Source organism: Camellia sinensis, chromosome 9 (assembly GCF_055761805.1).
Source record: "Camellia sinensis isolate YWXY chromosome 9, ASM5576180v1, whole genome shotgun sequence".
Classification (NCBI taxonomy): Eukaryota; Viridiplantae; Streptophyta; class Magnoliopsida; order Ericales; family Theaceae; genus Camellia; species Camellia sinensis.
Genome location: NC_138969.1, coordinates 38,506,665 through 38,534,355, shown reverse-complemented (window position 1 = coordinate 38,534,355; position 27,691 = coordinate 38,506,665). Strand labels below are relative to the sequence as shown.

The following is a 27,691-nucleotide window of genomic DNA, read 5'->3' as shown; positions in this document are numbered from 1 at the left end:
ATGTATTACAAAACTTTTGTCAAACTTGATTTTACCGATTCGGACCTATCTCCGGTTGATTATCCGTTATTCGGCTTCAATTCTAACCCAGAGTACCCTTTGGGCAAGATCACACTACCTGTGCGGGCTGGAACTAGATCAGTAGACGTAGAGTTTTTGGTTGTTAAGCTCTCTTCGCCGTATAGTCTGATCATTGGCAGAACTTGGTTACATACGATGCAAGCCATGCCAAGCACCTACCACCAGCTACTCCGTTTTCCGACTGAATATGACATTGAACAAATTCACGGCTTTCAGAAGTCGGCGCAAGCATGCTATCTTCTAGCTACAAAGAGACCGAGGAAACTGGAAGTGCATTCAATTGAGGTGCCGGGTAGAGAGAGTCTCGAAGACATTGGGAGGATCCCAAGTGAAAAAGCAACCGAAACCCTGCATCAGGTCAAAATTGATGAAAATGCTAACAAGTTCTTCATAATCGGGGCTTCCTTGGATAACGTCGAAAGGCAGGAATTGGTAGCCTTCTTACTTGGCAATATTGATGTGTTTGCATGGTCCCTATACAAGATGCCAGGAGTAGATCCATCAGTGGCCCAACATCGCTTGAACGTTGATCTGAAATGTAAGCCAATTGTTCAAAGAAGTCGGCAGTCTGCAGCGGAGCATACTTTAGTCGTCGTTGAAGAGGTAGATAGGTTACTTGACGCCGGGGTGGTTTGCGAAGTAACTTATCCTACATGGTTGTCCAATACTGCGGTCGCAAAGAAGAAGAATGGCTCTTGGCGTGTCTGTGTGGATTTTACAGACTTGAACAAAGCTGGTCCCAATGACTGTTTTCCCCTGTCCAAAATAGACCAACTCGTAGACGCAACGGCACATCATCAATGCATGAGCTTCTTGGATGCCTACAGAGGCTATCATCAAATTGCCATACAGCCGGAGGATCAAGAAAAAACCACATTCCTCATCCCAAGAGGAACCTATTGCTACAAGGTTATGCCTTTTGGGCTGAAGAATGCGGGGGCAACTTATCAAAGACTAGTGACTTCCATGTTCAAGGAACAACTCAGCCGTACCATGGAAGTATACATCAACGATATGGTAGTCAAATTCAAGGAAAAGCACTCCCATCTAGCCGATTTGTCAGACACATTCGTCATTCTTCGAAAGTATAAGATAAAATTGAACGCTTCTAAGTGTGCATTCGACATCGACTCCGGCAAATTCCAACGGCATGTTACACACCGTTACGTAATGGTTCCAAACTATTTCTTTCGAAAAAAACATACCAAAAAAAGCTGAAAATATGGGAAGAGGGATAGAGAGAAGAGGAAAGATAAAGAGAGAAAATGGAGGAGTAAGAGATAGAGAGAGAATAGGGAAGATGAAGAACATGTTATTGATTTATTGAAGCTGTAAGACCTATGCTATTCTATTCAGCTGCTATCACTCAACCATTTTATTTGTGTGTGTTTATCTATATATTGTTTGAAAATAATAATAATAATAATAATAATAATAATAATAATAATAACAAGTGTGGTCATTATCTATTTTGCTTGGTTAAAATATGTATATATATATATATTTAGGCTCTTATTTATTCTCTTACTTTTGTTATTGTTTATCTTATATATAATAGTTAGTGATTGATTTTTTGTATAATATAAAGTCATTAATTATTAAAATAAAATGTAAAAAACTCAATTAATAGTGATTTAAAAATATGAAATATATTGGATCATACTTAAAAATTTACAAAAATTGATCAATATTTATTTTTAACCCAATAAATATGATTATGAAAAAAAAATATGCGTATTGGTAAGTTTTTTTCAAATTGTGCAAAAAATAAAAAAATTCACGGTTCCGGTTACCGCAACCGTTACACTACGGCCTTTACACTTCACAACCGCAACTGCGCTACCGCCACCGTTACGGCGATTACAACCGCTTTTTAGAACCTTGCTTTAATTCAATATATTTCATATTTTTAAATAACTATAAACTGAGTTTTTTACATTTTATTTTAATAATTAATGACTTTATATTATACAAAAAATCAATCACTAAGTATTATATATAAGATAAACAATAACAAAAATAAGAGAATAAATAAAAGCCTAAATATATATATATATATATATTAATCAAGCCAAATAGATAATGATCATACTTATTATTATTATTATTATTATTATTATTATTATTATTATTATTATTATTATTATTATTATTATTAAACAATATATAGATAGACACACACAAATAAAATGGTTGAGTGATAGCAGCTGAATAGAATAGCATAGGTCTTACAACTTCAACAAATCAATAACATGTTCTTCATCTTCCCTATTCTCTCTCTCTATCTCTTGTTTTCTCCATCTTCCCTCTTCTCTCTCTATCTCTCTTCCCTATTTTCAAAATTTTTTTTTTCGAAAGAAGCAATTCGGAGCCGTTACGTAACGGTGCGTAGCAAGCCGTTACGGCACCGTTACGACCGCTATAGCAGTCGCTATGGCCGATACACCTGTGAATCTCGATCACACTGCAAAAGCGGCCGTAACGAGTGGCGGTAACTACCACAACCGTTATGTAATGGCGTTACGTAACGATTGCGACCACTTTTTAAAACCTTGATCACACTTCATCATAAATTAATCGTTTGCTTATATTCAAGATTTAGATGTGCTTATGTTTTGATAAATTTCCTAAACTGGTTGCTACATTTTAATGCAATAAGTAAGGCTCGGAAAGAATGGTGTGGAGGAAGTCCTTGGACTAGGTCCCCTATCAGATTATGAGAAACAAGGTCTTGAAAGTTTGATGCCAGAGCTCAAAACTTCAATAGAGAAGGGAATTAGGTTTGCCAACCAATAGGGTGGAGTGGCCTCATGCTGTTATTGAGGTCGATTCTTTCTCACTGTAACTGTCACAATTTTGTTTCTGTAATAGGGAATTTATACACTAGTCAAATGATTTGCATGTCTGGGTTGAGATGCTCACAGGCTGATTTTTGCTGGAATGGGGTGTTATTGACTCTTGAGGTCTTGTTAATAAGTTTCAACGGCTTGTTTCTGTTCTTTAAATTAAATTATTACCCTCATCCAGGTTTGTTATTCTTACTTTCAAATTTTGCATCTTGTTGTGCTCAACAAACATCGGGAGTCTTGATTTGAATGGAATGTGAAATGGCAATTAGTGATTTTCTTTATGCAGCTTTGTGATATTCCTTTTTTTGGGGTTGGTACATTTGAGAAGAGGCTAGAGATATATGCTTGTAGTTCCTTGGAGGATTTTGACGTCTTGCATATAAACTAAGAGGTTCGATATTGTAGTGTTATTGCATCAAAATTTGGCTTATGAACCAGGTGAGACGAGTAGAGTAGTAGGTTGTTCGAACTTGACATAAAAGCTTAGTATGTTTTAGAATGTATTTAGGCTTGGTTTATTTATCTTTGAAGTCAATTTCAGATTAGTTTTAATCGAGTTAATAATTGTTAAACTTGAGTAACGTAATTGCTTGTAAGCTTGGTTTGAAAATTTAATGAATTCGAAAATGTGTTCAATTTAGGTTTGTTTGCATTGTGAAATGTTTTATTAATGAGTTGAATAAGGGTCAAGCTCCCCTCCCTCAACCAAGGGTTGATTACGAATTTGGTTTCATGGTCTTAGTTAGAATGAAAATACCTCTTTCAACTATTAATAAATATGATTTTATCTCTTCATTTATGAATTCTTATATTTTAACCTCATGAATTCTATATTTTTATCTTCTTAGGCTACTTTTAAAAACAAGTATTTGTACAATTTTTATAATTTAGGATGTTAATATATACGAGATTATAGACGAGGTAATAGTTGTGAGGCTTTTGGTACTCTATAAATAATTCACAATTACTAAATCACAAATCACAAGTCCAGCCCCATATTCCTCAAGTACAGCTTTCTCTCAACTTGCTCAATGAGATTGAAAACCCTGGGAAAATACATTATTCTCATGCTTCTGGGTAGGAACATTGGGTACAAATTGCTCTGCGCCAAAACTAGGAATTTATGGAATTTAAAGGGGATTTCAGTCATTGACTTCGAGCACAACTATTATCCCTTCAAATTTGATTTCATACAAAGACTATTTCAAGATAATTTTCGGAGTTCCTCATGGTGAAAGATAAGGGAACCAAATTTCAAACCATTTTTCTGCTGTTTGGGAGAGGTTTCTTGGGCTTTTGATCGAGTTCTATCAAGAGAAACCCTCTTTGCAGTTGCAGAATCCATTGGCGAACCTATAAAAATTGATCTGTTTGACTAGGGTTTGTATGTATTGGAATTGATCTTCGAAAGCCCTATGTTTAAAGTTTATTTTGAGTGGTATATGGGATTGAATATGAATCGATCAACTCATTTCTGAACATGTACGCACCCAATTGCTAAAATTGGAGAGGTTTGAAAGCTTCTTAAAATGGTATATGTTTTTCTCTCTTCCATTATCTTATTTTCTTTAATAATATTGCATCTTCAGGAAGAATATTAAGAAAATTACTCAGAATTTAGGGTGTGCATTTATATATATATGTATATATATATATATATATATATATTTGGTGATAACTAGGTATCAAGCCTAGTGGACCGATTAATTTGAGGGATCAATCTTATCATTTAGTAGTGGTGCTTAATTAAAGTCGGGACAAAATCTCGTATGAATTGACTAAATAAATCATCTGAATTTAGGATGTGTACTACTTATATATCAAAACAATATATATATATATATATATTTTTGTATTTATTATTTTTTAAAGATTTATCTATAAATATTATACATTTTCGACACACACACACACATATATATATATATATATATTAGGTGCATTTAAAATATAAAAAATTGACTAAATTGTGAAAAAAAGTTCGCTAAAACAACAAAACAGGGAAGGAAAAAAAAAATTAGATTGAGGGGATCAAATTGAAACACTTTTTATATATTAAAGACTATAAATTGACACAATTTAAAAAGAAGAACTTACCAGTAAATACTATACGCAAAGTTCAAAATCCATTTAGTCCAAAAATAAAATATTTGCGCCAATTAGTTATACATATTTTTAATTGTTAACGAAAAAATCTTTTTTTTTAAAATTTACAAACGCTGCTATATTCTACTACCATCGGATTTTCATCAGACGGTCACCGGAATGTTCAATATCACCGGAAGGTCGACGGAATATCGCCAGAAGTTCACCGAAGTATTCTGAACATCAGTGGAAGTCACCGAAATGTCCAAAACTTTCGCTGGACATTAAGAATATTGTCAGAGATTTATTGAACACTAGTTTTTTCATTGTTTGCAAAGCAATACTCTCAAAACATTTCACATATTGCTTTAATTGTCTCTTTCCATGTTTCATTAAATTTAGATTAGAAAAATATGCTTTTTACAATATCAAAGTTTTTTTTTTTTTGTTTTGAAAAAATAGTATCAAATTGGTTCACTTGTCCTATAAGATTAAACAATCTTTCACTATCAAATTTTATTGCCTCCTCAAATGCTTTCATTTTAATGTCTCTCAACTACAACTCTCCAATGCTTTCATTTTTCAATGTCTCCTCAAATGTTCCAAATGGTACCAATTCTCCACAGTACCGATGTTAATGGAAAAAAAAAAATAAATAAGATCAGTATTGACATTGAGATTAAATTGGGTAATAACCAATCACAAGCAAAAACTCAAAATTTCTATATATTGTTTCGTAACTCTACCTAAACCAATTTGATAGACCATGTTGTATTAGCCCTCTCAAGAGCCTTCTCGGCCAAGCAATACAATCCCACACAGTGAATGTGCAGTTTTTTACTATGTAAACATAAAAAATCCTAAAACCAAATGACCAAACAAAAGCTTCAGACCAAACACACAAAAAAAAAAAAAAAAAAAAAAAAAGTGTGAAAAAGAGGATTGAGTGATGTGTATACAATGATTATGAGTGAAAGATATAATTATAATTTTTAGTGTGTAGATTGAGAAAATTAATTAATAATCAAATTAAGTATGTGGAAATTAAGTATGTATATACTGAGAAAAAATATGTACTGAGATAATTAAGTATATGGAAATAAAAAATTTTCAAAATACTATATGTCCGTATTTCTAATCAATCATTATTTATTATGTTACTTATGTCTCTCAATTACTCAATACAATACCTTATCTACCCATCTTCTCTACTAATCACAATACCATCACGTATTTATATTTTAAAACAGCAATGATAAAAACTTTTTAGTATTATTCTAAACTACATTAATAAGTTGGCATCCATTTAAAAAAAAAAGGAGAAGACACAATAGCACTGTAACAGTGAATAAGACTTAATGATAGCACTAATTAATCATTTTTCATTTTAAAATTAGTGAATAATTACCTAGCCATCATTAGATATCTATTTCAACACACTTTGCCTCTTCTCTTCATGGCTTCTTCATCTTCCTTCCCATTATCATTGAGAAACTCATCCACACACACATACAAATTCATTCTCTTCTTCTTCTTCGTCCTCATATTCTCTGCTTCAATCAAACATTCCAATGGATGCTACACATCCATCTTCAGCTTCGGCGATTCGATCGCCGACACCGGCAACTTGGCTCGCATCTCGGAGTCTCCTCAGCCTCCCCACTTCATGTTACCACCCTATGGTGAAACCTACTTTCACCGCCCTACCGGCCGTTGCTCCGATGGCCGCCTCATCATCGATTTCATCGGTACAATACAAAAACACGCACATATATACATATTCATATGCACAATTGCAATTTTTTTTTTTTTTGGAGCAGATGTCTAATTGCTTTTAGGAACTGGGTTTTTCTACAATCTTGTTTTGATAAAATTTTTTCAGTAGTCTAATTGCTTTTAGGAACTGGGCTTTTCTACAATCTTGTTTTGATACAATTTTTTCAGTAGTTTTTTTGAAGGATGAAATTATTGCTAAAACAGCTGGTGCCTTTGGCAAATACTGTAGAAGATTTTTATTGTTGAGAAAGTTTACTTTTTAGTTGGTTTAGAGGATTTTATTTTATATTATTTTGGGCTCAACTAACACTGAATATTGTTTTACACTGTCAATTTTAAAATTATACATTCAGACTGCTTAATTATCGAAATTATTTCAATTTCACCCCACTAGAAGTGGGTCCTTGTATATTTTTTTTTTCAATTAAGGGGTCTAAATGTACAATCTTAAAGTTGAATGAAATAATGTGATAATTGTAATTTATTTAAAAGAAATATATATATATATATATATATTACTAGCTTTGCTTTTGCTATTAGCTCTTTTTTTAGGTAATACGAAAAGTAAAACAACAATACAGATTTGTAAATGACAGGGTTAATCCCTTTCACACACAAATCTAAACATGTTAGTTATTAGAATGGGCCTTATCAAAATAAAGGAGTATTTGTAGATCTTCAAGTTTTTCACTTGATTTTCTCTTATATGAGCAAAGGGCATCTGCATATTAATTGACATCTCAAAAAATGTGCTTGATAGTCCAGACCATTTGGAAGGTAGGGAATTTGATATCTTCTACAAGAGCACGGTAAAGGCAATTTGAGTGAGCTCCTCCATTGATGAGTTTGGCAGCATCTTGACAGTTTGTTTCAATTACCACATTTCTCTAACTTTTTTTTTTAAAATTTTTAAATTTTAATTTTAATTTTAATTTTTATAAATGACAGTTGTTCCGTAATAAATAGCCCATATTTTTACTTTAAGATTTGTTGCTACATCCAACTTTAGTTCTTTGTTGATCAGTATTGGAAGGCCTCATGAATCTCTTTTGCTAGTAGCTCTCATGGTTATCAGAATCCCGATCCGGATCTTACGATCCTACGATCTTACGATCCATTTGAGTGCAATCGATCCGGATCGTGTAAAAAACTCCTTATAGGTAGGATCTTTCGATCCTGATAGTGAGATCTTATAGGATCGTGGAATCCCGATCCGAATCCGATCCAATCCGATCCAATTTACAAGCCTTGTTTTGTATTGTATGACTTATTTTGATGTAAATTTTATATTTGTTGTCTAAATATCAATTTATGTTGTCAAAATAAATAATAAAAATTAAGTAGTATTGAATCAAATAGACTAAGAAAAACAAACTAGGAAACAAACATTCAAATATTGCGGTAATTTAAGAAAATTAAATAGTCGAAAAAACAAATTTAGCTTTAGCAGAGTCTAAGAAGGGTAAGATGATTGTAACTTTATCCCAATTTCTGGAGAAATTATTTTTGTGACTCGAATCCACTCCACCAGGGATGCTAACGACAAACCTTATCATTCGACTAAGCTACTCTTTTGAGTTCTTAATCTATTTTCATATCCAATTTTGTTAAATATTTTTTTTTTCACTTTTTATGCATTATTGTACATTGTAAAGTATTTTGTTATAGAATTCTTCTTCTTTTTCACCTTCTTTTTTGATAAAATATAGAACTTTTACCATGGAGTTTTCTATTGCATAATAGTATATGTACATTTTACATGGAGTATTATATTTTTCACAATATCTTCACTTCTTTTTAATAAAATATAGGTTCATTTTGTGTGTACTTTATAAGAAATATTTATTTAAATTAAATTATTATGTAATTTGTCTTTTTCGGTAGGATCTTACGATCCTCGATCCGATTCTACGATCCGATCCTGTAAACACCTCCAACGATCCAACGTAAGATCCCGATTTTAACAACTTTGGTAGCTCTTGCTAGTACATTAGGAGCTATAACTTTAGGAGAGTATTTACTAAAGCAAAAAAAATTTAGAAAAAAAAAAAAAAAAAGGTAATCTTTTAACACTTCTGACACAAAGAGGGTGAGTTTTGTCTGAAAAATAATTATCTTTTCTTTTTGTCTTCTAAATTGTCTGAAATCAAGCAATAAATTTTATTTTATTTTTTATTTTGGGCTTAAATAATTAAAAATTAATTTTTTTGTATTTGAAATTTTGTGCACTGATTTTGCAGCTGAGTATCTTGGTCTACCATTGGTGCCACCATATTTCAGTGGGCAAAATGGAAGGTGTGTGAATTTCCAAGGTGTGAATTTTGCAGTTGTGGGTGCTACTGCTCTGGATAATGACTTCTTTGAGCAAAGAGGAATTCACAATCCCCTCACAAATTGTTCTTTGGGAAATCAGTTGGATTGGTTCAAGAGAATGTTGCCATCTCTTTGCCACACTCCTTCAAGTAAGTTTTCTATATATGCATATGTATGTATCTGTATCTATGTATATATGTAAGTTCTCTCCTTTCCAAATTCATGTTGAAGGATTATTTTTATTTTTTATTTTTATTTTTTTTTTACCAGAAAAGGAGAATATATGAAGCACCAAATTAGGTTACATCTGAAAAAAACAGTGTCATAAGAGGGCTAAGGGATACACATTCCACAAAGGGGAATATGTTGAAGGATTATTTGTTCTCAAAATATTTTAAATTTTTTTAAATTTTTTATTTATTTATTTTTAACTCTTTCTAAAATAAAAATAAAAAAACTCGTAGTTATTAGCTCAGGTGAGAATACTACAATAAAAAATCTCAAGACATAATCAACTAAACAAAGTAACAGAGAGATCTAGAAACAAAAAATCTTGTATTCAAATTCACCAACTCAGTGAGCGCTAAACAAACATAACTATTGCCTGAATGAATTTGGTCGTCAGATCTCATAGAAAAATATTTATGCTTTGTAAAATTCTCTTACATAATAATTTGGCTTTTACTGTGTTTTACTTTATCATAATTTTAAAAATATGTCAGTCAAAATTATTTTGAGAGTAATATTATACAAATTAATAAATTTTATAAATTAGATTATTTTTATTTATTGATGTGACACCTCATATTATTAAAGTAAGTCATATTTGAAAATTCAATTTTTAATTTTTTTTTTCATGACATTATAAGTAATAAGAAAAAAGTTTATAAAATGTTGAAGTAATGGACCATCATTATGAGGTTGAACACTTGCATCATGGGGTTTGGGGTGGGGTGGGGTGGGCAATGCAATGCAATGTAAAAGCCCATCTCCATCATCATCTTTAGAGTGTGTTTGTTTTGAGAGATAGGTATCAGAACTCGACTAATAGTGATAAGGGCATAATAATTATCATATTTGTTTTTAAAATAGACCACAAGATTCATAGTCCCTCAAGACTATGAAAGGTTTTACATAAGAGGACCAGTAGTGGTGTAAGGGAGGCGTAGGGATGTAAAAATGGCTCGCAACTCGAGATAGGCTCGACTTGGTTAAGCCTGAGCCTGAGCCTAGCTCAAGACCTTAAGCCTGGGCCTGGGCCTGGGCCGTCATTTTAAAGTTAGACCAACTCGTGGCCTCGCTTAATGTGCACTCAAAGTCTAGCTCAAGGCTCTGCTAGCCCGAGTCCTGATGTTATTTTTTGTGAAAAAGAATGAAATTTTGATGAAAAAAATAGAAAAAAATGTTTAGGCTCGTCTTGGCCTGGCCCAAGCTCGAGACCAGGCCTAGGCTCGCCGGCCTGTGCAAGGCTCGAATACCCTCTGGGCCTGGGCCTAATTTTCTGGCCGTGGCCCGGCTTAAATTTTGACAGAAGCCTGCGCGGCTCGGCATGGGCCGGCATAAGCTTGGGCTTGGGTGGGCGGGGCCGGGCGAAATTTACATCCCCTAGAGAGGTGGTATTCAAAAATGAATCCCTTAGGACTATTGGTTAATTTACTATTTTACCCTTGTGTTTATTGCTAAATTTATTACTATGATATTCAATCTCAACATTTATTAATATTTTAATATTAATAATTTAATTTAAAATTAATTTTTTATAAATATATATATTTTATTAAAATAATATAGTACCAAAAAAATATATATATTTATAAAATATAATTTTTAATATTAAAATATATATAACACATCAAAGGGTATTTATGGAATTTTTAATATAAAATTAATTTTTATAAATATATTTTTTAATATTAAAATGTAATAATATATATAATAATTTATTAAAATTATATGTACCAAAAAAATATGTATTTATAAAATATAATTATTAATATTATATATAAATATATAAAACATAAAAATGTATTTATGGAATTTCATATAGGTAATCCCATCATAGAATGACAAAATAAATATTAATTCTTACTAGCTCAATGATCATAAAACAAACACAATATTTTTTAGTTCTCTCATTAACAATCTCTCTACTAATAATTTCCACACTAAGAACCCCAAAATAAATAGTAATTCTTACTAGCCCAATGATCATAAAACAAACACAATATTTTTTAGTTCTCTCATTAACAATCTCTTTATTAATAATTTCCACACTAACATTGTGTTTGAGAACCTATGAGAGAAAAGAAAAGAAATGATTATTTAAGTAATAAGAGAAAAAGAAAATAAAAGAAAAGAAATGATTGTAATTTTTCTCATTTTTGTTTGGATGAGGAAGAAATAAAAGAAAAGAAATGATTATGATTTCTCTCATTCTTGTTTGGTTAGATTTCATTAAGAGAAAAGAAAAGAAAAGAAAAGAAATTATTTTATGTTATATTACCAAAATAACCTTTTTATATTTTCAATCATTTTATTTTTTTTTATTTTTATAGGGACAAAATTGGTATTATGAAAATAGTGATTTTTTTTCTCTCCCAATCTCTCCACTTTTGAGAAGATTGAAAATGAAGCTTATAAGAGAAATGAGTTTCTCTCCATTTCTCTCAATTTCTTTCTATTTCTCTCCACTTAGATTATCTAAACAAGTAAGAGAAATGCATATCTTTCCATTTCTTTTCTTCTTTCTCCAAATCACTCAATCCAAACGTAGCCTAAGAATCCCATCTAACCTAACTCTGAAAATAAACGGGTTATACGTATGGAAGAAGTCAAAGGTGGAAAAATTTATAAAAATGTTTGTTATATACACTGAATATAGAAATCTGATTAGGTATGGACTCTTTTTAAAATTCATGTGTTGGATATGTAAAAGTTATTCAAAGATGTTGTCAATCATAGTAAATTTCATCATATTTCTTGAGACTACTTACCTTGGACCACATTTACAAATTATTATTGTTATTTTTAACACACTATATAATACTAAAATTAGTTTCACAATCTTGAACCCTAACTCTATCCCCTTATCTCACCTTCCATCCACTACTACGAACTCCACCTCTCTTTAGCCCCTTTTGCCACCCTCAACCCCTTTCCACCTCTGGTGCTAACCCTAGTTCCTCTTTTCTTCCTGTGTCGCACCCTACCCACTTCCATCATCGTTTCGCTCTAGCTTCTTCGCCCTGTTGTGATTTTTACCCTCATAGTCCTTTGCCCCTCGCAGTCTCTGTCTCCATCTCCATTGCGCACTATTGCGATCCTAACCTTACTGCCATTTTCCTCGCTACTGCACAGTTGTTCTTTCTCACGGTCAATCTCTCTCTCAATCAATCTCTTTTACGCTCTCTAGCTCATATGTGTTGTAGAGGTGATGAAGTTATAAGGTAGAGAAGTGGGTGTGAATGGTAAAGATGGATTGAAAAGGGGTGGACAAATGTGGGATGAGTTATCGGAGATGGGAATGAACGAGAAAAAAAAGTAACTAGAGCTCGTGTAGTTGGGTGAGGCTTGGGTTAGGTTTACAGTTAGGATTTAAGAGGTTATGATGGGATACATTTGTAATTAAAAAAAATATAATGAGACGAAGTTTCAAAAGTATAAAAAAGAAGAAATTACAATTTAGCCTATATTTTCAAAATAAATTTTAAATTAATGATAAAATTTATCAACTTTAATAATTGAAATTCTAAATTTTTCCATCACTATATATATATATATATATATTTGTTGTTGTGATCTTCCAACTAGTTCACAATTTCTCCTTAACAGTAAATTACAGTGACACCCCCTGAGGTTTGTTCTTAATACATATGCATCCCTTATGTTTCGAAAATAACATTTCCCTCCTTGTGGTTTGCAATCACATTACAACTTACTCCTTTTGTTACTTAACAGTTGAGTTAGCAAATAATTTTTGCTGGACCTCAACAACTAAAATTTTTAAATACCAAATTTACCCTCAAATTGAGTTAACTCGTTAAGTAGAGAAATTGTTTTATAAACTCACCACATGACTATCATCTCCAAGCAGAGTGTCACCTTTTTTTCTTCTCCTTTTACCTGCTATTTTGGCCACTTCTTTTCACCACCATTAGCAATAAGGTATTACACATCTACACATCTTCAACCTACTATTAACACCGTTGTACAGAGACGCTAGGTGAACACCACTAATTTGGAGGCTTGTGTTTGATCTATATTGGGGTTTAATTTACATTGTGGAGGAAGAATGTGGGTGATGGAGGAAGTATAGAAAGGAGTGGTAGTGGTCAGCGATAGAGTGAGGGTTGAGGAAGGATGAAGAGGGGTGGGTTGTTAGTGGATTTAGTCAAGGATGGAGTGGGGGTGGGGAACTGTCGCTTGTGGAGAAGACAGGAGGGTCACTGGGATGACGTGAGAGGGATGGGGTCACTGGTATAGAAGTGTTGGGTTTTATTTTTGGCAATTCCGTTTGACAAAACTCCTTTCAATTGTATTTATTTTCGCACTTTTATTTCAGTGAGGCTATGAGCGTTTAGATGCGAATCCAACCCAAATTGTGCCTTTCAGAGAAGTTTGTGATGCTAATGCTTTCAAGATTGCCACTTCGCTAATTATGACGGGGATCGAGCTGCCCGGTCAGCTTGCGGGGGTCCAGGGAGCAGCGCCCCTTGGCGGGTCCGGGGTAGCGCCACGGCGGGGTCGAGGGGCAGCGCCCCCGAAGCAAAATGTAAAAATGCATTCCAAGTTGCCTGTCCGCTCGAGCGGACTTGACCCCGCTCGAGCGGAGAATGCTGGTTTCAGAAGTTTGTCAGGTCTGTAAAAATACTGGAAGGTGTGATTTCGCGCTCAAGCGGGTTCTCCAGCACTCAAGCGGACCTCTGTTATATCACGCGTAGATTTTACTGAAGACGCTCGAGCGGGATGTTGGGCGCTTGAGCGGACCGTGCGAACACAGTTTTTCGGATTTCAATAAGGATTGGGTTTTCTTTCAAATCTATGATTACTTTTTGATTTTTTATAAGTAGTTGGTTTTCTCCCAAAACTAGACGACTCCTAAAATCCTCCAGATCTTCTTTTTGGTTCTTAAGGTTTATATCTGGGGATATTTTTAGTTTTTCTTTAATGTTTTGATTGAGTATTTAACTCATGGTTTAAAAAGAGTACATCAAAGGTTTTGTTTGCTATACAAAAGAGAGAGTTGTTCTTCGGTGGATTCTGAAGAATTCGAGCTTGAAGCTTTGATGGATTCCGGGGTGGCTCATCGTAAAGACAATTCCGAGGTGAAGACGGGTAGGAAGAGGCACATAGAGGTTGGTTCAATTAGGCGTGGATTCGCTAGGTAATTGAGAGTATACTTGTGTAATTCCTTTAAATCTTCTTAGTGGATTGTTTTGTGGCTGTTGCCCGTAGTTTTTTGATCACAGTTGGAGGTGTCTAATTGTGGTTTTTTCCACGTAAAATCGTTGTGTCTCTTTGTCTTGATTGTTTGATTGGGATTGTTATATTCTGCTTAAAATTGATACATAATCATAAATCAACATCTCGGGGTTTTCTAGATTTTTCAAGAAGGATTGGGAAATTGTGAAGGTACACTGGTGGACACCACCACACTGTCAATTGTGAAACCCATATTCACCATGTTGCTGCTTAATCTCTTGAAAATGTAAATTTGATTTGTATATATATATATATATATTTAATGGTTGTGTTGATTTAATTGTAGCCTATGTGATTTTTTTGTGATGTCATGAACATTGATTGAAATTTATTGTTTAGTGTGACGCAAATTAAATTGGTGAGGATGATCAGTGGGGAGCAAAGATAGTAATTGAATAAATGTTTGATGATGATTTGCTTATCTTTTCTCTTTTGCTTTGTTTCTCAGTGGGTATAGAGAAACTAATTACTGGTAGTGTTGTCTTGGGTAGTGGTGAAGGTAAGATGTTTGATAATTTGTCTATGAGTATTGACGGGCGACAGATGATAGGTGCGAATTGTTATTAGGGGTGGGCGCGGGTCGGTTGCGGTCACGGAACCTTTAATTCGTCATCTGCCCGTCAAATTCGCGGATTGGAGAAAATCAATCCGCATCTGTCTGTCAATCCGGCGGATGCGGATTGAGCGGATTGGCGATTTGGCAGATGGATGTGAATCGATTTGGGGGTTTGAAATTTTATAAATTTTCAACATAGTTCAACTTGTGCACTTCCTCAAAAAAAAGAAAAAAAAAAAGAAGAGTATTACAGTCAATGACTTAAAAAAATATTACAATTACTGCATGCCTCATCCAAAAAAAGAAAACAGCATGCCTCATCGACGTATTACAATCACAGCATGCCTCATCCACATAAAGTATTTCCATCTGTTGTTCTTAAAATATAAAAATAATTCAAACCACCAAAATCATGAATAGAGCAATAGTAGAGATTGTATGTCTCTGTATTATTACATTTATATATGTTTTTGAAAACAAAAACTAACCACCATATATCATATTTTCTATTTATTACTTTTAGAGTTAGATTTAAAAACCAAAAAATATAGATAAATAATATGTTTATTTTTTTTTCAATTCAAAAAATATATTCAAGTTAAAAACTTTTTTTCAACAGAATATTTAAACTCTTTTTCAATTGAAAACACAAACAAAATATTTAAACAAATTGAAAACACAAAGTCTTATAAATTACTAAGGGTACTCGTGGTTTGGCGGTTCGGTTGCGGCTAAAGGAACCTCAAATCCGCCATCCGTCCGTTAAATTGGCGGATTGGAGAAAATTAATCCGTAACCGTTCGCTCGTCATCACGCATCCGTCCAAAATGCGACGAATCGGTTTGGTTCGGTCGGTTTTGACGGATCGGTATATCCGCTGCTCACCCCTAATTGTTATGGTAAAAGTTGGTGGCATATATGTGATACTTGAGGCAGGAAATGATGGTTGTAATGGTGGGAGAAGCTTAGAAAGGGAAGAGGGTAATATAGTATTTTTATAATTTTATTGAAGGGTATTAAGGGGCAATTTGGGAACTTAGTAAAAATCTAATTTTTTTGGCTTGTTAGTTTTTTTACACAAAAAGTTAGCTTTTTTAGCCAAAAAAAGTTATCAAAATGTCAAAAAAATTAAAAAGTCAATTTTTTACTAATTTCTCAAAACACACTATGTATATTTTTTTGTTTAGTTTTGTTAAGAGACAAGATCTAATAGGGGTGCAATGTGATTTACAGAATGTGATGGTAGAATTTGTATTAAGAGCAACCTTCAAGGTGCGTTAGTATAATTTACCTAAAAGAAAAGTAAAATGCCATTAATGACCGACACAATTATTGATGACTCACACAATTATAGTGGGTGACATGCTCACATAAGCCAGAGTATACTTTTTTTTTTTTTTTCTTTTTTTTTTTTTTTTTGGGGACGTGTGTGGCAGGTGTTTTTTAATTTTAATTTTAATCTTGTTGGGTGCAACTTTCCAGTACTTATTTGGAATAATATATTCATACAGTAAAGTTTTCATGGACCACGAGGTATGGACCACGAGGCATAATTATTTATTGAGTGAATTATAAATATATTTCTTAATTTTTTTTTTAAATATAAATTATTTTTTATAATTTTAAAAATTATATTTTATCTTTTGAAATTTCTAATTACATTACAAATGATTAATTTTTGTTAATTCCGTTAAATAAATTTATTTAATAAAAAGGTATTTGCAATTTAAAAAAAAAATGAGAAAATTTGTATTTTAAATAAATTTGAAAGAGTGTATTTATAATTTATCCTTATTTATTTATGGAGAAATTGAAAATACATGAAGCAGTCACAAAATAATTACACTACAAATGAAAATTTTTTTTGGTATAGCTCTGGTACATAGGAAAAGTTATACTAAGCACATGAATGCATTTACACTATTTAATATATAAATAATCTATTTATTATTTAATGCATATTTATTCTATTTTTTATACATATTTTTACATTATTTAATATATAATATAATATATTTATTATATTATTTAAATAAATGTTAAACAAGTCAGTTAACAAATTGAACAAACGAGCTGAGTTTTAATATGTTTGAGCGTGTTTATTAAGTTTTTAATAAACTTGAGCTCGAATTTGAACGCGATAAAAATTCAACAAACTGAATTCGAACGAACATTTATCTAATCAAGTTCAAACCTATTCACGCACAGGTTTGTTCATTTGCAGCTCTAACTACAGGAATTGGGGTTCTTGTTGTGTCATAAGGCACAACAGATTGTTGTGAGGTCTATTGAGAGTGTGTTTCGAGTCTTTTTCAATGATTTGAACCGTTCATATTGTAAGATTTGTTGAGTAGATCATCCATACAAAAAATAAAGTAAATTGGATATTTGTAACCTCATAATAAGAACACATTTGTTTTTTAAAAAATAGACGGTTAACATGATTTTAACAATTTTTTTAAAAACAATTGGGATTTGATCATGGGATTACAGATGTTTGATTAACTTGATTTTTTATATAGATGATATACTTGATAAACTTTTATAATACGAACAATTTAAATTATCAAAATATACTCTATAAATACTTTTAGAAATCGTCATAAGAGAGCTACTGTACCATGAGGCACATCAGTCACCCTCAACCCCTAACTACACTACATTGGGGAGGTCACTTGCTGAAAAGCCCAAACCTTCTTTTGGCGTTGAAATATTAAGGTTAAGTTTGATTTTTCTTTTTGATTCAAGAGAAGAGTTTAAAACAAAACAACAGAGGAACTAGGGAAATTAAACCCTTCCAGAGCCAACTTGAATCAAGTCAGCAGTTAACAAAGAGAGGATGGGTGCAGGAGGGTCCTCTTTCAAGATGAGGTGCTCTTGTTGATTTACTCCTAAATTAGCCATAGCATCGGCACACTGGTTTGCTTCCCTAGGAATTGTTTCTATAGTGCAGTTACATCTTCGAAGCAGGAAATTGGCATCTTCAACTAGGGCCCTGTAGGGAGAGTTTTCCCCAGCTCCTCCTTGGATAAGCTCTAATGCCTGCTGAGAGTCTGTTTCAATTTGTATGTTTGCCAAGCTTTTTTGCAGAATGATGGTAAGGCCGCGGTAGATGCCCCATAGCTTAGCTTCCAAACTGTGACAATTACCTAAGTATCCATAGTAGCCCCAGAGCCAAGTACCAACTTCATCTCGAAGCAGACCTCCATAGCCTGATTGTCCTGGATCCCCTTTAGAGCATCCATTAGTATTCATCTTGAGCTTACCTGCAAGAGGACAAGACCATGACATTAGTGAAGGTTCCTTAAAGCTGGGGTGGAGTGAATTTTGGAAGGCTGCCTGAGTTTCCAAAGCCTTATGCAGTATGAATTTCACACTGAGGTGAGGAGGTTGGGTAGAGTTATCAAAAACTTCTTTATTTCTCTCTTTCCAAATAGTCCATAGGGCTGTCACAAAAACTGTTGGCCATTGGATATCATGAATGAGGTCCTTGCTCTTGATATTTTTCCTAATCCAGTCCTGCAGTGTTGTGTGATGGCTTAGGTGCCACCAATGAAGGTTCCTCAGATTTACCCATAAAACCTTAGCCTTAGGGTAGTTTATGAGGAGGTGAAGCATATCTTCTCTAGTAGAGTGGCATCTGGGGCAGAGATCTGAATCAGAGAGATGTCTAATAATCCTCATATGATTAGTGAGCAGTCTTTCATGCATGACGAGCCAAAGGAAATGTCTAAGCTTATGGGGAGCCTGGACTTTCCATATCCCATACCAGTTGGTTCTAGCAGAATCGGTGTTGGCAAGAGCTTGGTATGCTGCAGTTGTAGAAAAGTTGCCACTGGAAGAGCCTCGCCAATGGGGAGTGTCATTATAAGTAACATACCTGGGTCTATGTAGTCTAAGGATGTCATCTGTATTTTGAGGGGATAAGAGGTGCTGGATAGAAGTTAAGTCCCAGTTGCCCTCTTCATCCAGGATGGAGCTGACTTTGGTAGCTGTATCAAGATGAGCTCCCTGGTTTGTAAGGCTCAGGGGTTGGTCTCTGCACCACCAATCAGTCCATAAAGAAATCTGCTCTCCTGTTCCAACATTCCATTTAATGTTCTTTTCCAAAACAATTCTATTTTTAACAATGCTGCGCCAGATATGAGAGGCTTTCCTATCACTGGGCCAATTAGAGAGAGAGTGGTGTTTAAGATACTTGGTTTTGAGGATGGTACACCAAAGCTCGTCAGAGTTGGAGACAAGTTTCCACCCTAGCTTAGCGATAAGAGCAGAATTTTGAGCTCTGATGTTTCTGATTCCTAAGCCTCCATGCTTCTTGCTTTTGCAGACTTGATGCCAATTAACCAGGTGGACCCTCTTGCGAGTGTCAGTGCTGCCCTATAGAAAATTCCTGTTAAGTTTCTCAATTTGGTCACAGGTGTGGCGAGGGAGTTCCATAGTTTGCATGAGGTGATTAGGCATAGTCGAAGTGACCGCCTTTATCAGGGTTGTTCTACCAGCAAAGGATAGGTTTTTGGCTTTCCATCCAGAAAGTCTTTAAGCCATTTTGTCAAGAATAACTTGAAACTGGTTTTTAGAAACTCTATTGTGGAGCATAGGGGTGCCCAAGTATTTACCAAGATTGTCAATGAGAGAGATACCACAGATGTAACTTAAAGAAAGGGCTTCTCTTCTAGGGACATTTGAGGAAATGAACATTTTAGATTTTTGAAGATTAGTTTTTTGCCCAGACATATCACAGAATTCAGATAACACATCCATAATGCAGGCACAAGTTCTCCTAGTAGCTCTAGCAAAAAGAATGAGATCATCAGCGAAGAACAAATGGGAAATGGGAGGGCTATCCTTGGAGGCCTTAAGACCCTTCCATTCTCCATTATCAGTCTTTGCTCTGATCATATTAGAGAGGTTTTCCATGCAAAGGACAAACAAATAGGGGGAAAGAAGGTCACCTTGACGTAAACCTCTACCCATAGATATGTTAGGGAGAGTCTCACCATTCCAAATAATAGCAGAATTGACATTAGACACACAATTCATGATAAGAGTGATCCAATCAGGATTAAGGTTAAGCTCTTTGAGGGAATGGAGGATAAAATCCCACGATAAGCGATCATAAGCCTTCTCAAGATCAATTTTAAGAACCATGCCCCCAATTTTACCTTTTTTGCCTCTAAGTGTGTGCAGGATCTCTTGAGTGATGATGATGTTATCAGTGGTAGTGCGACCAGGGATAAAGCTGCTTTGGTTGGGACTAATGAGGTTGGAGAGAAAAGGCCTAAGTCTGTTGACTATAATTTTGGTAATAGTTTTGTACGTAACATTGCACAGACTTATGGGTCTAAATTGTTTCAAAGACTCAGGGTTTTGAATCTTAGGGATGAGAACAATTAGAGATTCATTAATCTCAGGAGGGACAGAATGATTTTGGAAGCAATCTTTGATAAAATAACAGACAGAAGGACCAATAGTGGTCCACTGGGTATGATAAAAAACCGCTTGGAGGCCATCCTTGCCAGGGGCTTTAAAAGCTTTAATGCTGTGAATGGCTTTCCAAATTTCAGAATTGCTCACAGGGGTTTGGAGAATGTCATTATCTTCTCTAGTGAAACCAGTTCTGGCAATGTTAACCCAATTAGGTAAGAGTTGTGTATCCTCAAATTGAAAGAGCTGTTTAAAATGGTCCAGAATATGAGCTCTGAGGTCATGACAATTGGAGATCCAATTCCCAGTATCATCTTTAAGAACCTGGACTTTAAGCTTTCTCCTTTTATTAAGGGTAGAGATATGAACAAATCTAGTATTGCTATCTCCCATAGTAAGCCATTTTGTACGGGATTTTTGGTACCACAAAAGTTCTTCCTGGAACAAGGTCGTATTAAACTGCTTAATAAGGTCCTTTTCAAGAATCTGAAGATTATGAGAAAAATGGTTATTTTGGGATTTTTGAATGCCCTCAATGCGGGCAAGAAGACTTTTCTTTCTTTTAAAAATATTTCCAAAAACCTCCTTGTTCCAGATTTTAACAGAATGGGTGAAATTATTGATGGCTTCAAGCAGGTTAAAATCCATGTTAAGCCAAGATTTTTTAACCACATTAATGAAATTGTAATGACAAAGCCAAGCAGCTTCAAATCTAAACGGTCTATTTTGAGGATTGGAGGGGTGCATACCTTGAGTGTAGACTACCAAAGGAGAATGGTCTGAATAGGTTCTTGGCAGGGTCTGCACGGTACCTTCAGGGAACAAAGCTCGCCATTGCTCATTACTCATGGCTCTGTCTAAGCGTTCCATAGTGTTAGCCATGCCTTGCCTATTGTTAGTCCAGGTAAAGCGAGGGCCAACACTCCTTAGATCAAGGAGGTTACAGTTGTTGACCCTTTCAGCAAACCTTTGGGTCCTGGATAGGTTTGAGGAAGGTGTGAAGCTTCTCCTTTCACTAAGATTAGCATAGTCATTGAAATCGCCCACTACAAGCCAAGCTTTGTTCATACTTGCTGCTGTATCTTCAAGGTCGTCCCATAGAGAATCCCTAGTAGTTGGGTTTGGGCTCGCATAAACAGCATTCAAAACCCATTCCTCATAGTCCGTTTTGTGCACTGTGGCCTGAATGTATTGACTGGAAGCTACTGAAGCTCGAACAGTGACCTGAGTAGGATCCCAAATGACCCATATACCTCCAGCTCGACCAGTTGGGTCGACAGTAGTAGACGCCGTGAAGCCCAGGTTGTTGAAAAAGCTCCCTATGGAGCTGTAGGTGACTTTTGTTTCCATGAGAATGAGTATTCCAGGGTTGTGCAGTCGGAGAAGGTCTCGCATGTGCCTTCGAAAGGTACTATTACCCGCCCCTCGGCAGTTCCAGATCAAGATTTTTAGAGAGTCCATAAAAGGCATGGGGGGGAGGGGTTCAGTAGCTAACCTGGGAAGAATGCTACGAATTCTCCGATGATCCTGATCGATTGATCTCAGAGATGCCATCTGGATTGAGTGCACCGGAGGGCCTGGAATGGTGCTCCAACCTGGTTCGATTCTCATTCTTAGTTGCTCTATCCACCAGATTGTGTCGACGCGGTGAATGGCTTCTGTCCCTTGATCTAATAATAGTCCCATCGTATGCCCCTTCATCTTGTGAACTGGAATGGGAGGGAGAGGGATTGCTTCGTCCTCCATGTTTAGAAGGTGGGTCGGGAGGTTTTCTTGCTTTAGCTTTTTCAGATCTAAGAGAAGAAGAGTGGGTAGAGGCAAGGAGGTTTGTAGAAGGTGGATGGTTCTGGTCTGCACCTATCTCCTCCATAGGGATTTCTGGAGATTGACTGATGGCTTCTAGGGGCCTAGGATGAGTAGGAGTCGAGGGAGAAGGAGATTGCAGAGGTGAGATGTCATTGACAGATGTGACAACAGCGTTGGGGTTATGAGGTCCAACAGTGGTTGAAACAACATGAGTAGAAGGGTTTGAAACAGTAAACTCACTAGTGTGACTTGGGTTCGTAGTGTTGTTCGTGGTGGGCTTAGCTAGACCTATGTGTGTCTCAGGCCCAAGAGGGGATAAGGAAGTAGACACTCCCGATACCTGGCCCAATAGATTAGCCGTAGCCTCAGAAACAGGACCTTGATCTATACGGCTGATAGGGTCTAATTCAGCGAATTTGTTTGGGTTTGGAGTTGGCCCATGGGCTGGTCCTTTGCGATTGGACATGGGTCTTCGGCTCTTTCTAGTAACCAGCATCCAAGGTCTGAAATTGGCAGTACCCTTGTCAGGTTGTTGCAGGTTACCGTTGGCCTGAGGTTGTGTAGCCTGTGAGGGGTTGCTAACGGCTAGTCCACTATCGATCGGCGTCGGGCTAGGTGGTGGAGGTGCTTGTTGATTTGGATGTGCCGCTTGGTGCTTGCATAGCTCTCTCCTATGATCCACCCTACCACAATGAAAACAAAAATTATGGATAGATTCATATTCAATGTTGTAACTTTTCTTACCAAGGAAGAAACGGGGGCATAATGGTTTGTTGAGGTCCATCTCAATGCAAACTCTTGCAAATTTGCCTCTGGTAGCCATGGCTGTGGTGAGATCCAGTTTGAGAGGACGCCCTAGTTGTTTAGTAATAGTATACAGAACCTGTTCTTGGAAGTATTCAATCGGAAGCTCCGGAAACCTAACCCACACTGCGGTGGTGGTTTCAAAAGCTTCCGATGCCTTGAAATCAGGCTCCCACTTGCGAACAGTTAGATAATGGTCAAGGATAACCCACGGTCCACCCGAATAAACATGGGCACAGTCCTCTTGAGAAGAAAATTTGAACAAAAAGTAGTTGTTTCCCAAATCTATGGCATTGAATTCATCTTGTAGGGCCCATAGGTTTCTTACTTTTGTACAGAGTAATCTGTACCCAATGTTTTTTCCCAGAAGTCTTACAATAAGTGAGTTGGTCCAAGGTTGTCGTATTTGTTGCAAAAGTTGCTTTGGAAGAGAAATTCTGGGTATGCCTTGAGGTACTGCCTCTGGTATGTTAGTGTCCCTCTCTTCTGCTTCCTCCTTTGGAGAGATAGTGTCCATCATATCATCAAAGCAAAAATCTTTGCTGATAGGAGCTGCAAGTGCATCCTTAAACGATTTGGGCTTAGGGAGGACAAGGGTGTCATCCTCAGGGGAGGGTGAGAGTTCCCGAGTGGGGCCTGGGCAGTGAGAAGTTGGTGAAACAGAAGTGGAGGCATCAATGGTCTCCATATCTTTAGCGCCCATCTCGTCCTTACCCTTGATCTTTTTGGTACTGCGAATCAAGTGATCTTGTTCTTCAAGAGATTTGCTGTGTGGATCGTTAACACTGGCCATTATAAGGTTAAGTTTGATATCTTCAAAAAAAAGTCAATAAATTAAAATGTTATTATTTTATTTAAGTCACGTCATTTTATTTAAGTCACGTCATCTTATTTAAGTCATATCACTTTTTTATCACATCACTTCAAACTCAATTCATATTTTATAAAAAGTCAAAAAGTATACTTATTTAAAACATTTCAAACAACCCTAAATTAGGGCTCACTGAGATATTTTTCCTCATTACAGATTTGCCTTTTTATTTTAATTTTGAATTATAATAAAATAAACAACATTAGATTATTTTCATTAATTTTAAAATATTATTCATGAAATTTATTTTTTTGTCAATTTTTTTTAATAAATTTTTTAAACAATTTTTTACACAAATCTGAATAGAATTAAATAATGTTTGAGAAACACTGTCAAATGTCAATAAGTGCTTTTGAGGTGCTGTTTAGTATTAAAATTGGGATAAAAAATTTTCTTAAATTTAAATAAAAAGCTAGAAAGGATATTAATTTAGTGAAAAATATATTAAATTTAGTTAAAAAAAAAATCTCCTAATATGATTTGAGAGGTAATTTGTGATTGTCAATTGGTCACAATTTGTAAAATATCTCTTGGAAAGACATGGAGTGCTATTAAAAATCTACTGTGTTCAATATCGTTTTAAAAAATTTATGTTTTGTTTATTTTTAAAAATTAAAATTTTGTTTAACAGTTTGTTTTTAAAAAAAATTGGGATAAGAAAATATAAATAATGAAGCTACACCAAACATGGTCTTTCTTTGTTAGCCACCAATTTTGTTTTAGGCCATCTCAATTATGTTTTTGAAACCAAAATGTGATGCTAGCTACATGGTTGATTCTGTATTTAATTTTCTTTTCTTTAAATGATTAATATTTTTGTGATCTATTATTGCCTTTGTTATAATGTTGTGAAATTTCAGATTGCAAGAAATTGCTGAGGAATTCTCTGGTTCTAATGGGTGAAATAGGAGGGAATGATTACAACCATGCATTTGATTCAGGAAGAAACATAGAAGAGATCCAATCATTTGTACCTCCTGTTACTAATGCTATTGGTTCTGCCATCAATGTGAGAACTTTTTTAACTAATATCTGCCAAACAGTCTTAATTTTTTGTGTAAACTAATGGGCCGGGTTGTACCCTCTTGAAATTTTAATCACCAAGCTAAGGCCCGTGGGCTTTGATTGGTCGGCAGACCGAGTTTGAGTCGACTCATCTTAGATTCTTGAAGTCCAAACCTTACCTATGGGCTTAAAATAAAGATTCATGAGCTTAGGACCCACTAGGCTATTTTCCCTTATTTAGGGTTTATATTGATTTTTTTTTTTGTATTAAATAAAAAAAATCATTGTGTAAATAAGGGGTTACAATACAAAAGTTTAAGCTTGGGTTTGACAATAGTATTTTTAGTTTTATTTATTTATTTATAAGAATGAAATTGTTTAAATTTTTTAGCATTGGGAAAGTTTAGGCAAGTTGATTTTATCTTTTTGCTTTTTTTTTTTTAAAAAAATATATATATATATTTATTTATTTAAAGATCCTGAAAAGTAAAAGATTTTAAAGTAAGTTTTACTTTTTTATTTTTTCCCTAACGACCAAAAAAAAAAAAAAAAAAAAAAAACCAAAAAGACAAAAGAGAAGTGGCACTTTGAGCCATTGTCAAACATGGATGAATCTTATTAAAAAAGTTGCTTTTTACAATTATCAACTAAAAAATTTGTAGCCAAACAGTCTAGGTTTTGTAAACTTAAACAGTTAAAAAAAAAAAGAAGGCTAAAAAAGCCGTAGTCAAACAAGGCCCAAAGTGCATCGCAAGTTTATGAGCTGGGTTCTAGGTAGCCTACTATAGGCCGGGCATGGTCCAAACCCTTACGCCCAAGCCTAGCACATATATTTTAGTGCTGGTTTGGACTGACTCATTCTTGGGCCGGGCCTTGGCTGGGGTACCCAAGGGGACATGGACTTGATGGGCTGTGAGCTTCGGCCTATGTGATGAGGCCCAAAAGAATTTGTTGGCGGATTTTACTACATAGCTCCAAATCAAGCTATTTAGTTGTTTTATGGCACTAATTTTTTTTTATCATTTTGGGATATACATATTTGTAGGAGTTGATTGAGCTTGGGGCAGTGACACTCATGGTTCCAGGGAACTTCCCTATTGGGTGCCTACCAACTTACTTAACAAATTTCATGAGTTCAAATAAAGAAGCCTACGATCCTGAAACTGGCTGCCTTATATGGTTGAATGAGTTTGCTGTGTACCACAATGATATGCTTCAAATAGAACTAAATCGGATTAAAAAACTTCATCCTTATGCTACGATTATCTACGCAGATTATTACAACGCCGCAATGCGCTTCTTTCAATCTCCTATTGAATACGGTAATCTTATATACATCATTTTATTCATTTCATATCACTAGAATGGTGTGTCTTGTTTTTTCTATGCAACAAAGTTACTCCAACTCTTCTATAATATGTTGATTGGTAATCCATATGAGAAAAATAGAATTAAAGGGTTGAGAGAACTCCCTTGGAAATTTTTTAGTATTTAATAAAAAACTGATGAGCAATAAGACTTAAAATGTAATGTTGTTTAGAGTAAAAGCAAGATCTAACAGTCTTAGAAAACAATCAACTACGGCAATATTTTTTGCCAAGCAAGAAAATAATGTAGAAAATTACTAAAAGCTATAAATTTGTGTGCTAAACTCAAATATGAGGAAAGATACTAGAAGGTCATAGAAAGATGCCATAATAAATTGAAAATTCCTAAAAAAAAAAAATATAACCAAAACAAATATTTTTTATAATGGCAAAATCACTAATTTAAGGGCCAAAACCAACGAATTATTTTGATAACCGCATTAGGTCACGGCAAAACAATGAGTTTTTCTTGTTGGACCGTTTCCAATAAAAAATGGGCCTTTTGGTCTAAATCCACCTACGTTGAGTTAAATTTATAAATATTACTTTGTGATCTGATGGTCAAACTCAAGTATTGGGCTGCTACCATGTCTGCGTCAACCTCTCACGACTTGACATTGAAACCAAGAATTTATTGGCTTTTTGGCTTGGTTTTGAAATATACTATTCTAGATTGAATGGGGCTAATGATTTCAATATATACTAGGCAAATGAGCATATTTATGGCAAATTTATAATATTTGACATTTTGATTGTAGGGTTTAGTGGAGGAGCTCTCACTGCATGCTGTGGAGCAGGAGGTCCCTACAATTTCGACCCATCTGTGGAGTGTGGGTATCCAGCATCAACAGCTTGTGATGACCCTTCTTCACATGTTAACTGGGATGGTTTACACATGACAGAGGCAGCTTATAGATGGATTGCAAAAGGGTTATTACAAGGACCATACACTGTCCCTCCCATCAACACCTCATCCTGTGTTTCCCTTCCTGTGATCAGTGCTCAATCTTCCAAGTAGCTTGGAGAATCATGCTCTCTGTCACAGACTCACAGTCGTTCCGTACACTGAATAATGCTTTATTTGATGCAAAATTGGATCTCAGTGTTGTGCAATTTGGTTTTTTTAAATGGGTTCTGGACGGACTTTAAACAAATTTAACAAATTGCAGTTGAAACCATGGTGGAACCCACATTAATAAATAAATGTGGTATTTATTATTATGAATGGATGACCTAATGCTTTAGACTTTTTCTAAAGCATGATTGAGTA

At 34.9% G+C, this 27,691-nt stretch overlaps 2 protein-coding genes across 2 annotated transcripts; both read left to right on the top strand.

The window, feature by feature from the left end:
- LOC145799364 (uncharacterized) lies at nt 1-3,318 on the top strand. The gene is made up of 3 exons (XM_082888925.1): nt 1-829; nt 2,953-3,044; nt 3,217-3,318. The coding sequence occupies exons 1-3, from the start codon at nt 1-3 to the stop codon at nt 3,316-3,318; spliced, it is 1,023 nt and encodes a 340-aa protein (XP_082745051.1).
- A 3,060-nt stretch (nt 3,319-6,378) lies between these two features.
- Nucleotides 6,379-27,691, top strand: LOC114294973 (GDSL esterase/lipase At1g28570). Its single transcript, XM_082886584.1, has 5 exons — nt 6,379-6,763; nt 9,032-9,253; nt 24,910-25,058; nt 26,100-26,376; nt 27,180-27,691. The coding sequence occupies exons 1-5, from the start codon at nt 6,472-6,474 to the stop codon at nt 27,437-27,439; spliced, it is 1,200 nt and encodes a 399-aa protein (XP_082742710.1). The 5' UTR covers nt 6,379-6,471; the 3' UTR covers nt 27,440-27,691.